The following is a 12,490-nucleotide window of genomic DNA, read 5'->3' on the forward strand; positions in this document are numbered from 1 at the left end:
CGGTATTTTAGAATCTGTAAATGCTGTGTAGCAAAACAATCGGTAATAATTATCGAATCGGTACGATTCGGTAATTACCGAATCGTTATTTACCGATTCGGTAATTCCCATTCATTCCTATGGGCCTGGAGGCCCATGGGAATGAATGTGAATTACCGAATCGGTAAATACCTATTCGGTAAAATAGGGAAACCTTCACGGGTGGCAGGGTGTCACATTGACACCCTGTTGCACCCCTGTATAGTGCATGGGTGCACATGTGACACACATACATGCCCTAAGGGCATGTATGTGTGCCACATGGCACTGTTAAAAAAAAGCACAAAATTGCTTTTTTAACAGTTTTTGTTATTTACCACCAACGAGGTAATTTATTATGTTGCCCTGACAGAGAAACAGGCTGTCCACCAAGACTTAAACCTTAGGGGCGGATTACGATGGTGGGAAGTCCGCTACCGCTGGGCCGGCGGTGCGGACCGCAGGCCCGGTGGTGGCAGACTTCCCACCATCACCCTTAGAATTCCCGCCGGCAAATTAGGATGGCGGTGGGAAGGGGAAAGGTACCTCGGTGGACGGAAAGACCGTCCGCCGTGGTCCCGCAAGGCGGGCATTTTCCGTCCGCCTTGCGGGACCAGGAACAATGGGTCTATGGAGGCGGAACCCGTGCAGGCACTGCCGTGGGCATTATGATGCCTGTCTTTTGCGGAGGAGTTCCCGCCGCAAATAGACAGGCGGAAAATGCCTTTGTGGGCCCCCAGGTGGGTGGGGGAGTGGGGTGCTGCACGTGGGGGGTACCTACGGTACATGCAAATGTAAAACATGTATTTTTACATTGTGGCGTGTGCTGCCACCCGCCACAATGTAAACATACAGGATGCGCCCGTCAGTGTGGCAGGCGCATCCTAATTCGTTTTGCGGGACCGCCACACCTATGGAGGGTGGTCTCTTTTCCTGTAGCAATGGTCCGCCCGCCATCGTAATCGGCCCCTACTATCAAACACCCTGCAACAGCTATAACATATTCAGAGTGCTGCAGCTAATGTCCTAGTTGGACTGAAAAGCTTTTGCTCATATAACATCTAAATTACGTCCTTTACCTAGGACCATAGTTTACAACCATGTTGTTTTCACCAGGTGTTGTACATAGATCCACTTTTCCCACTGACAAAAAATAAATCTGAAGATAGCAATTAAGAACAGAGACATTGTGGGCTTATGCTCGACGTCATTGTGTGTCATACTCAATCCATCCATGATCCATGCCAAAAACATAAAAACAAGTTATTTCTAAGAACATGTGCAAACAAAATCACTAGTTTCTGAAATAATACACAACATATGAATCTAGAATAAGTGTACTCTACAAATCTTTTTAGAAACGCTTACTCCACCCTCTATGCTTTGCCTCAAAATCTTATTGAAAGCTACCATCTTGTGCCGTACAAAGTCGGGGGGGGGGGGGGGGTTGAGCTTTTCAAGAACAGGGAGCTATTCTTTACAATTCACTGCTGACCTCATTGAAAGCCGTACACAGATCAATTAAATTCCGCAAGCCACTACATATGTGGCTGTTTGGCACCTTCTTCTCTGTTGCCAATTTAATGTCATCATGATGTTCCAAGGTCTTTAAACTAAGCACATTTATCTAGATGGTATTAGTGCCAATTTCACGCCCACATAACAATATTAAAATTAAAATGTCTCTGGAATACAGTATTACATATGTTTCTGCCAGCATCTTGTCTCAGCTACAACTGTAGATGAAATTTGGTATAACACCTTTGTGTTTGTTTATTTGGGGGCATGGTGAGGAGTGATATGTCTAATGTTTACCCTAACCTGTAATGCCACAGTCAAGACCAAAAGTGATGAAATGGCCCATAGAAATTCCCAATTTGTAAGATTAAACCAAGCATTTCTATCTATAATTTTGATGTCTTATCCAATGGATATAGCGGTCTAAATTTCTGTGCCACTAGTCCACATCCATCGTATTTACTAAGACAATAAAAGTGGAAATTAAACTATCTCCAACATTAAATGGACAGATGAGAACTCTGCACTAACAGGCCATTTGTATACCATTTTCACTAAAAAAATACCCTCAGAAATCTGTCCCAGAGAATATCTGTATCCAGTTCACAGTGTGGACATATGACATTCACAAGCCTGAGGGAGCTACAGAGCATTCTGCCTCCTCCTCTCTCCCTGATGCTGAAGTAAGTTAATATGAGGTTGGGTAGAAAGGTGCAGTGCTTATCTGGGTATCAATCTTTAACAATGGCATCAAAGGTATTATAAGGTATGGACAAAAGAGGAAATTGCCCAGGGCCCACAGCCTTCCTAGGGACCCGCTAGGAAAGTGAACGTTCTCTCTATTTGATCTTTGTCTTTCAGATTTTTCTAAACCTCTCTCCCTCTCTGTCTACCTCCATCCCTAACTCTGTCCGTCTGCACAGTGCCTTATTAAGGATTTTTGGGGTCCCGTCCGAGAAATATTTCAACTGTTAAAAAAAAGTAACTTTAAATTCGGTAATGCTTGGCATCATGTGGGTTTTAATTAACAGGAAATGGGTTATAGAATTCAAAGTTGTTCTGTACAGGTGGGCCCAATTTATGTTTTGCCTGGGTCCCCAAAATCCTTAGGCTGACACTGACTGGCATCTGTATAGAAGAGGCTGTGGTACCCTTTGCATTAATGGCTAATTATTTATGTCAATGACAGTCAATATAGGACTTCCTGCCCTACTGATGCGATCCTGTAGCTACTTCTAAGTTCCAAGGAGCCCTCCACCCCATGTTCTGTTGTTTGCCTTAAATGAGAATTCAGTGCATTGGTGAGAAGCCAACTTGCATCTTATTCCAGATATGCCCCTGGTTTGTTGTAAATTGTCAATAAGATGCTGCTGGATGAATTACAGATGTACAGGCCTCCTTGTTGTAATAGCCAGAGCAGTAGTGGGCCTCCCTAGGTTTTGTTCGGTCTCCCACACCTTGTGTGCGCTACATTGGCTGCCTGTTAGGCAGCGGATCCACTTTAAGGTGCTCTGCATGTCCTTTAAGATCTTAAAAGGCCCTTCTGCTCCAATCCTGCACCATCTTTTGTGTCCTTATATCCCTGGCCGCTCCCTCCGTTCCTCGGATCATGAATTAGCAGCAGCTCCACGCTTTAAACGTAGTCGAGCTGGGGGGCGCTCCTTCAGGGTGCGGGCAGCCGCACTATGGAACGCCCTCCCTTTGAAAATCCGGACCCTTGTCGACCTGCTTTCCTTTCGCAGGGCCGTTAAGACCTTTTTGTTTTCCCAGCACTATTAAACGTAAAATTTTAAAATATTCTGTTCCCTAGTTATGTTGTGTGGCTACCCTGTCGGGCGCCGGGACGCTCCTTCGCTGGAGCAGCTGCGCGCATTACAAATGCCACTAACATAATATAACATAACATAGCAAGCAGCTGCTCCTGGGACTGGTATTTTTGAAATTATGTCATCTTTGGAAAGTATCTTCTTAAAGGTGCAACTTCTTGGAAGACATGGTGTATACCCAGGTCAACAATTCCGCCCATTCCTCAAATCTAATTTAATGTGAAATGGAGGCTGCAAATCTTATTTAGTGTCTACTCCACACAATACAGGAAAACATACATTATAACATGGCAGTAACCACGCACTGGATCAATTGATTTAAAAAAAAAAGGCACCCATAAAGCAAATGTTTCAAAAAAATCCCAGGTAAATGACTGGAGAGATATTCCAGAAAACCTTTTCACCCGGGTGTCCCTTGTAATTCAAATGCTCTTCATAGCATAGTTCTCGATTTGAGTAACTATAGGAATATAAAACGGATCTTTGCCAGGTACATATATATATGTTTTTTTTTTTTTAAGGTGGATACAGATGCAGAAGCAGTCAGAAATACTGTACAAGAATCAATGTTCAGTATTGATTGTGCTTCTTTTTGTTGATTCCACTTTTGCATGTTTACAAATAAATCAGATTCTGGTGTAGCAGTGAAAACATAAACAATTGAGATATTTGTATTACCTGCTGTCAAAACGGGACCTTCGGGTGCTGGAGAAAGGGCTGCAGTTGTGATGTGTTTGGTAGTGCTTCCTGGTATACTAGATCCAACAGTTGGGCTCTGATCTTGATCTACCACCAAAAATCCGGGAGATTTACTGGTATTTGTGTTGAAGGAAGCAACATGCGTGGGCTGTGAAGGCATTGGAGCTGCTGTCGTGGAAACAGAGAGAATGGTAGGATCCGAGATGCTTTTTGATACTGCTGGAGTCTCCAAGGAAATTGAAGCTTTTGCCGTAGGAGCCGGTAAAGGACCAGACACTGAGGTGCTTGTTGACGTACTGGAGGTTTCTGATGGTTGGCTTACCGGTGATCTGCTTACAGGGGTATCGTGTGAGCCTGGGCCAGAGGCTGAACTGGTTCGAGTTGGAACAGGTGTTGATGGAACTTGACGGACAGAGGTTGCTGAAGGTAGATTGCTAGATGGCTGTCCTGCTGTTGGCAGGCCAGTTGTAGGTTGCAGTGTTTTTTCTGTTGGTTTTGCAGTAGTTGTATGCACTATTGCTGATGGAGTAGTTGGACTTGTAGGAGAAATTGTAGGCACTGAAGATACAGTTGTGTCATCAGCCTTCAATGTTGACAGACCAGCAAAGCCTAAAGTAAGATACAAACAGAAATCAAGTTGAGAATATTTTGTAGCTATTTTATCTGCAATTTTCAAGGCCAAGACCAGGTACCATTCAATTTTTTTTAAATAATATAAAATATATTTTCTTGTTTCGAAAAGTTCCTTCCCCTGCAATATCTTAATACCCACCTTCTATTGAACATCTTCTACATGTCTACCCTCTTTTTTGTATGAAGGTCAGAATTCTCTTTGTCTGACGAGGTGGTGAGCCTCTAACTGTGTCCATGCATATCCCTAATAGTAATCAAATTAGTACTACTCTGGTCTCTGTGGGTGAACTTGCTGTAGAAAGAAGAGTGCATATTGCAAGAGAGGCGGACATGGAGTGGCTTATGGGAAGAAAGTGGGGATCCAAGAGGAAAGAACACTGGTACAAGCTGCCAAGGTCAGTCGTCCGGCCATTGGCCAATCACTGCCAAGTGGAAGTTCCAGTCTGGGTAACGCACAGAATATATACATGTACATACTCACTTATACCTGCTCATGCTCATACTCACCCAATATTAATCTTTCATTTGCTCACTCACTCTCTCACAGAATCCCTTGTTGACTATTATACTTTCTCAGTGCTTAACTCTGCACTGAAAGGACAGAGGTGCATACACAAGGAGGAAGACATCTCATGACGCAGGATACCAGTGTCACGCATAGACCTAACAGGGTAGAAACAGGGAAAGCTGTGGAAGATAGATCAAACGAAGAAACACACACTAGCTGATGCCACTGTTATAGAGCTAGAAGGTAACCCAGTCCCTGATCTACTCAAAAGTGGGGCCTGAGAAGGGACTTATGGCAGACAAAATAGAATTCAGTGAAGGAGCTCAAATGGCTGGAGGACTTATAATTCAATAAGAAGTGAGCGTTAAGCTCCCTTCAGTAGAAGCTCTTGAAACTTTAAGGAATGTATTTTTACAGTGATCAGGGTACGACAACTGGCTGAGCACCAAAGTCTTTCTATTTTTAATTGGGCCATCTAAAGGCCTTTGAAACTTGCAGAGGTAAGGATTATTTTGGAACTTGTTGTGTTATTACCGGAAGCATTATTTTGCTGTCTTTTCTTGTGAATAGAAGTTACTAGTTGTTTTAAATGTTAGTAATGAGAGAGCCATGCGTTACTTGCTGGAGGTTACGGGAACGATGTCAGATTACACAGGGAATTTCACGTGGGTGCCTCTAGAAAGCAATAGTAGCGAAAATGTAGGCGAAATGGCATAAAGGGTGGGCACAAAAGAAGTCCATGACAGACATCGTGATCCATATCAGTCAAATACTGTAGCATTTTGGGACATTTAACATTCTCCCACCTAACAAACTTAGGGTAGGACAAGTAAAGGAATCTCTGAAAACCATGTAACAGTGACCACCATTAACTGTGGCAAACCTACCTGCAAATCCCCCACAAGTGTCTGCAGGTGATGTTCGAAGGTTATTTGAGGAGGGTGGGTGAGAGCACCTGAGCTTCCTTCAGTGCCTTGTAGTTTTTTATGAGAGAAATCAGAGAATGTCTTCCTGTTGAGTCACTGCTACATCAGCAGTCCGAAAATGGTTTCTGTGGGGCTGCCACAGTCAAACTATCAACGACCACTGAATGTAGACTGCCTGAAGACATGTACTCCAATATGTATAACTCATTATATTCTTTATACAATAATTGTTTAGTTTTGGGGGACTTTATTGCAAACTCCTTATTCCCGGCTAGAACAACCAGAGACTCTTTCCACACAGGCATACATTGAGCCATAATCCATTTCAAAGCCAGGAGTGCACTATTTATCAAACATTTCTTCTTTTATTCAGATTCCCTGCTCCTTAGTCTCATGTGTGAGACCTCTTTCCAACTCCAAGGGCGCGAGTGATTGTGCTCATGATGATGGTGCAAAACAACCCTATGTGGAGCACTGTGCAATGGTGATGCAGTACAATTGGAAGTGTGCATTAGATAGCCTTGAGCAAACTGTGCCTGCACAGTGTTCGTTTTCTGCACAGGATAAAGGACTGTAATCCCCATTCGTGCTTTGAAGGCCACAGGTAGATAAAACCAGGTAGGCACAGCTTACCTAAGAGTGTCAGACATCAGGTCTGGCAAGCAGAGGAAAGGCAGCGCGGAAATCCTTGGCGGAAGGTACTCAGGGAGGCAGAGCGTAATATAAAAAATATGAATACACCTTCCTGCTTGAGACTTTGAACACGGAAGGCCAATAAGTAAGAGGATCTGCACTCAAAGGGTTAATCCCCTGGGTGAAATAACATTGTATCTCACAAGAGCTTTTTCAGGGTCAGCAGATGAGCCTTGGGTACAGACATTTTGCTACAAGGCAATGATCTGAGGAAAGGACACAAGGGATGAAGAACAGCATTTATGTGAAGATGGTCCAGCACCTCTGCCATGCTGAAAGCACTGGGGAGGACCATCCTTAGGGCTGGCCATGCGGCTACTGGAGGGGCTTGTGGGTGACATAGGAAGTGTTAACCTCATCACTGCGGCGCGAATTCCGCCGCAGTGCTGAACATTCCGATCGCGGGCGTGGTCATGACGGCTCCCGGCCGTCATCAGCACACGCCCACCGTGACTCATGACGGCCGGGAGCCGACATGAGCATGGAAGAGGCTAAAGGAGAATGGCCCGAAACAATGTCAGCATTAGACATGTTTGCGGACATCATTTAGTGGTGGCAAAGACTAGCACCTGCTAACCCTAGCTAGTTCTTTGGTACCCTTGACAGTCCTACGGCTGGTGCCAAAGGTCTAGAAGACAATGACAGAAAGCTATTTACTTTCAGGAGTGTCCCCACCCTGGCCCTCCACTAGCCCCTCAGCAGCAAATAGGAGACGGTTGACGGGCCATATCTAGGACAAGGGGTCAGCCCTGAGACGCCACTGCGGACTCAGAGGGTGCTTGTTGTCACTTCTGCTGCCCTTGGGATCTTGTGAATTGATGAGCCCCCTGTAGCATAGTGCAGTATTGCAATACTGAATCACCCTGCAACCCTAACAATATGCATATTGCCATCCGCTCCGATACCTTTGGGTCTAGCTAGCGCTATATAAAACTTTCAAATAAATAATAACTAACGCAGATTAAAGCTGTATGGACTGTCTAGGTGGGTGTGCAGTGTGGGGCCTGGTTGAACACACAGTGGCCACACAATGTAACTGAACATGCTGAACACATACCTGTGTACACTCTCAAGCCCTTGGCCTATATGCTTGCATATGGCCCCCTGCACTTATGCCACACATTTTCAAGTTTTCAATGGCCTCTGTCTGGCTGATGAAGGGAGTGTTCTGTGAAGGTATGCCTTGTGTACGCATGTGCTCTGCAGAGCTTCGTTACTGTTGTGTCACTGAACAACTATGTCTCCTCGTCTTATGGAGGCACGTATGTGGAGTGCCTGTGTCCCTCTAAGTGCTAAACACATCTGACTCACCATCTGACTTGCCATGCACTTTGACAAGGGTGAACGTAGCTATGGTGTTAAACAAGAGAGCCACCTAACTTTTTGACAACTAAGAAAGTCAGTCTTGTGACAGGAAATCTGAATACCTGAGAATATAATAGCATTATGTGATGCAAATGGGATTCAAGTTTAGTTCTAATTAGTCGCCTCGTGTCTTCTTTAAAATGAGGAAGAACAGAAACATAGAACTTCTAAGCGTCCATAAAATAGTTTTGCTCAAAAATATACCATAACCACAGTGCTTTTGAGAGTCCACTATGCTATTTCTTAATTTGAAGTTTATACAATTCATCCTCTTTGAGGCGGGCAAAATAATTGCAAATGAATGTTCATGTATCTCACTTTACCTTATGATCAGAGTAAGATCATCTGGACCAAGGGCCCGATGTAGGTAATTCTTATTTACCACTTCTTAAATACCGAATTTTACCGATTCGGTATTTAAGAAGTGGTAAATATGAAGGGGGGAGATGTAGGTATTTCCAGATGTGTAAATACCGAATCTTTAAGATTCGGTATTTACCGAATCTGGAAATACCGAATCGGTATTTCCTATTGATTCCTATGGGCTGTGAAGCCCATAGGAATCAATGGGCAATACCGAATCTGTAATTACAGAATCGGTAAATACCGAATTTCTCAAGGGTGCAGGGGGTGTCACTTTGACACCCTCTGGCCCCCCAAAACAGGCTCGGGTGCCATGTGGCAGGCATACATGCCCCAAGGGCAGGTCTGCCTGTCATATGGCACAGGTGTGCATGCACACACCGGAATCGGTATTTTACCATCAAATTGGATTTGATGGTAAAATTCCGATTTTGTAGGGCTTGTGGGACTCAGAAGAGTCCCACCTACATCTCATTATTACCGAATCGGTAAAAATACCGATTCGGTATTTTACAGAATCTGTAAATTTACCGATCGGTAAATTTACCGATTCTGTAAAATTAAGGGCCCTACATACCAATTCTGAAATACCGGTCGGTAACGGCCGAAAATACCGATTTTCGGCCGTTACCGACCGACCTACATCTGGCCCCAAGTGTGCTAATTGCCTCAGCCCTTTCAAGATTCTTTTTTATGTTTTTTACAGGCCAAGCAGGCGGACGTGACGTGGTCCTCATGAAAGCAGATGTTGCAGACCCAGTGCTGGTACGATCATGGGAACTTGTTGTTACAGTTGGATCAGAACTTAAAAGGCAGGTACTCCGTACCCTTCTCCACATTTTCCTATGGCCTTATCCAGTGCTTAATTTGTTAAAAAACTGTGCCAGGACCCTCTCCAGGAAATTTCTGCAGCTTGCACAACCCATTGCCCCTCCCAGTGCTCCCAATGACAGTACCTCAGAACTTCTATTCATCACACTCCTATGAGTGTGACAATTGCGATTATTCCAGTTCTTTCAAAGCTATAAAAATGGCTTGGAAGGCAGGTATCAGTCATTTATAAGTTAAACTGAATCAACAAACAACTGATGTTATGCTCATCTCTATATTATTCAAAAAGTGCCATCATGTAGCAGACTACCATAAGAGCCAGCGTTTACAATTAGGTGCCGATGTTGAGCACCGGAAACCACTGGCTCAAATTAAGCATTGGCCTTATCCTAGGATTTTCAGTACGATTGGACTCCAAAGCATTAGACTGGCACACGGGGACCTATTTTGTTGTAGCTTGACGACAAGTGTCCCAGTGTTGTCGTTTTTATCCATTTTCTGTAGAGTGACTGTACAAGAGCAATCAAAGACACATTTGAACCTGATGCCAGAAAAAAACAATCCAAGGTGGAGTCTGTGTCCTGGTGCGTTGTGGGTTTCAGGGGAGGTATCACGAGTCACCTTGTAACTAAAGCCTCTACTTTAAAGAATAACAAGTTTCAATGCCCATACCCAAACCTAGATGGCACGAGTGTGCACAGCATGGGATCTACATGCAGCAAACTATTGTATACCATACCTCATTGAAGGGATAGTACATTTCTGCAAAGCTAAAAAAACAGCAGATATATATCAATTAACCGTTTTTGAGTCACTTTTGACGTCCTCCGAAAGGACAGATACATGCAAAGGGCGGTATAGGCATAATCAGGGCTTTAATTGAAGTGGATTCTACCAGTGGTTGTACCTGGCAGTAATTAAAAACTGACCTTGATACAGGTCCCTATCGGGCCCTATATTCTTGTAATTAACTTTATAGGCAAAAACACTTACCTATTTCTCATCAATGACTGTAAAAGCTCTTAAGCTAATCCACGAAAGTATTGAAGTGCCTTTTTACATTTCACATTTTACGTTTTACTTCACATTGCATTCCTACAAGCATTTGAATTTTTTCCATATGGCTATTTTCTGTTGTTTTTTCATGTAACATATGTGTTTTGTATAGTGCATACTGTGAAATTATTCACCGTTAGGTATCTGGGTAATTTTAGACTGTGAGTAGGAGCTTGATTTAGAGTTTGGCAGATGAGTTTCCGGAAATCCTATTGGCGTTATTACAAGTCCATTTTGTCCGATGTCAGTCATAACAAGGCAGATGGAATATTCTTCATATTGTGAACCCATCCGCTAAACTCTAAACCAGACCCTGAGGGCCAGATTTACCAATTTCTCATGCAGCACAGTGCAGCAGCCACAAATGCTGCCCTGCGTGAGAAGGAGAGAGCGGGAGAGCACCAAGTGTACTGAAATATGGCTCTCTCCTCCCCTCTCCCGAGCGCCGGTGCTACAGTTAGCTGCCATGCACCACTGAGACATCCTTGCACCATAGTGCATGGGTATCTCTGTGAGTCACACATAGGTTTTGCACTGGAAGGACACCCTTTCAGTAAAAAATCCCATGCTTAGACTCATTTTAAACATGTTCTCACTTTGTGTGTGTGCTGTACAGTGCAGCACACATGTGAAGTCAGAAAAAAAAGGAGAAAAAAAAGCATTTCTCCTTCATAGCACCTGGTTGAAGGATGCACTATTTACTGATGCTTAACACTGTCTACTTTATTTAGTAAATTGGGTTTAGTGACAGAAACCGTGGGTGGTTGCATAGGAACGCCCATGCACCATCCATGATACGCCCCCTTGTCGTTAAGTAATGCAAAGCAGCTCTATGTGCTGCTTCATGTTACTTTCACGTTATTTCCAGAGCTAAGCAAGTTTACCACTGGAAAGAAAATCGGATGAAGTCAGTGTGATTTTCTTACAGTGCCTGTCAATGTGTCATAGAGTTGTTCCGACTCCATGCTCATCCAATTCTTGGCCTCTCTTCAGCGTGCATAGAGTGATTGACACTTATGTGCCAATTGCAATTACCATGTTAAAGGGTGTGAAAGGCGTATAGGCAGCTTTTAAGATACAAGTAGCTCCAAAGTAAAAGGAAATGCCGTATTTACAGGTGAGAAGTATGTGCTTGCCTGCATGCGTATGAGTGTGTGCGTTTGTGAGAGAGAGAGGATATGGTGAAAGGAGGTGATGCAAGGAAGTGCATGCATAAGACCAGAGTGAAAAGGCAGTGATAAAGAGTAAGAAGACGACATGGGAGATATGCAGATGGAGGATTTCAGAAAGATGAGGGGATGAAAATGGTGTAAGTGTCTTAACAGAGTGAGATATTGCATAAGAAGGTGGTGTAAAGGGGAGAACAGGGGTGATTCATTCAGACACTCCGAAGACCACAATCCCTTCTACATATCGCAGTAATATTTCGTTCACAGTCTCATGTTTTGAGAATTGAAACATTTTATATTCTAATTAGTCACCACATTGCCATTGTTGTTGCCCATTTAGCTGATACTGCTAACAAGTATTGGCAAAGCCAATAGGTCTGACTTGGTTTATGCATATGCTCGTTGTTGTTTGAGTGGAATACCAGAGACCACACAAAGAGGCACCCAAATACTGGCAAGCGGCACGCCATGAAAAGCAGAGGATTCAAGTGCATTTGCATTAAGTCACATTCTAACTTATAGAGGTTGCACCTTTTAGAAAAGATCCCTTGTTACGCTCCCTTGGCAAAGCCACTTCGAGAGAACTCCACCTCTTTCATTCCACTTATAGCTCTGGGCATAATAGAGCTGCTAGTCAATGGTAGGGAGGCCAGCGGAACATAGGTGTAACTCATTAAAAAGCATTGCAGGTACCAGAGTGAGCAAGTGTATGATTATCTCACAGAACCTAACCTTCTCATAGCAAGATCATGCAGTAAACTCCAGAATCTGTTCCTCAACATTCAGAGCTCTAGAACCCTCCATTCTTAGAACAACTACATTAGTTGTCATTAATGCTTGTGAACAACAGCTCCTCTAAATACAAACACCAAGTTCTTGGGAAAT

General features: G+C 43.7%; 1 protein-coding gene across 1 annotated transcript in view; it reads right to left on the reverse strand.

The window, feature by feature from the left end:
• PODXL (podocalyxin like) overlaps positions 1-12,490 on the reverse strand; it is a 269,097-nt gene that overhangs the window by 157,838 nt on the left and 98,769 nt on the right. Inside the window, exon 2 of the mRNA XM_078677422.1 lies at positions 4,041-4,670. Within this exon, the coding sequence (XP_078533548.1) occupies positions 4,041-4,670 (630 nt within the window). The remainder of the gene's footprint in view (positions 1-4,040; positions 4,671-12,490) is intronic.

The sequence above is a fragment of the Lissotriton helveticus genome, chromosome 1_1 (genome assembly GCF_964261635.1).
Source record: "Lissotriton helveticus chromosome 1_1, aLisHel1.1, whole genome shotgun sequence".
NCBI classification, from domain to species: domain Eukaryota; kingdom Metazoa; phylum Chordata; class Amphibia; order Caudata; family Salamandridae; genus Lissotriton; species Lissotriton helveticus.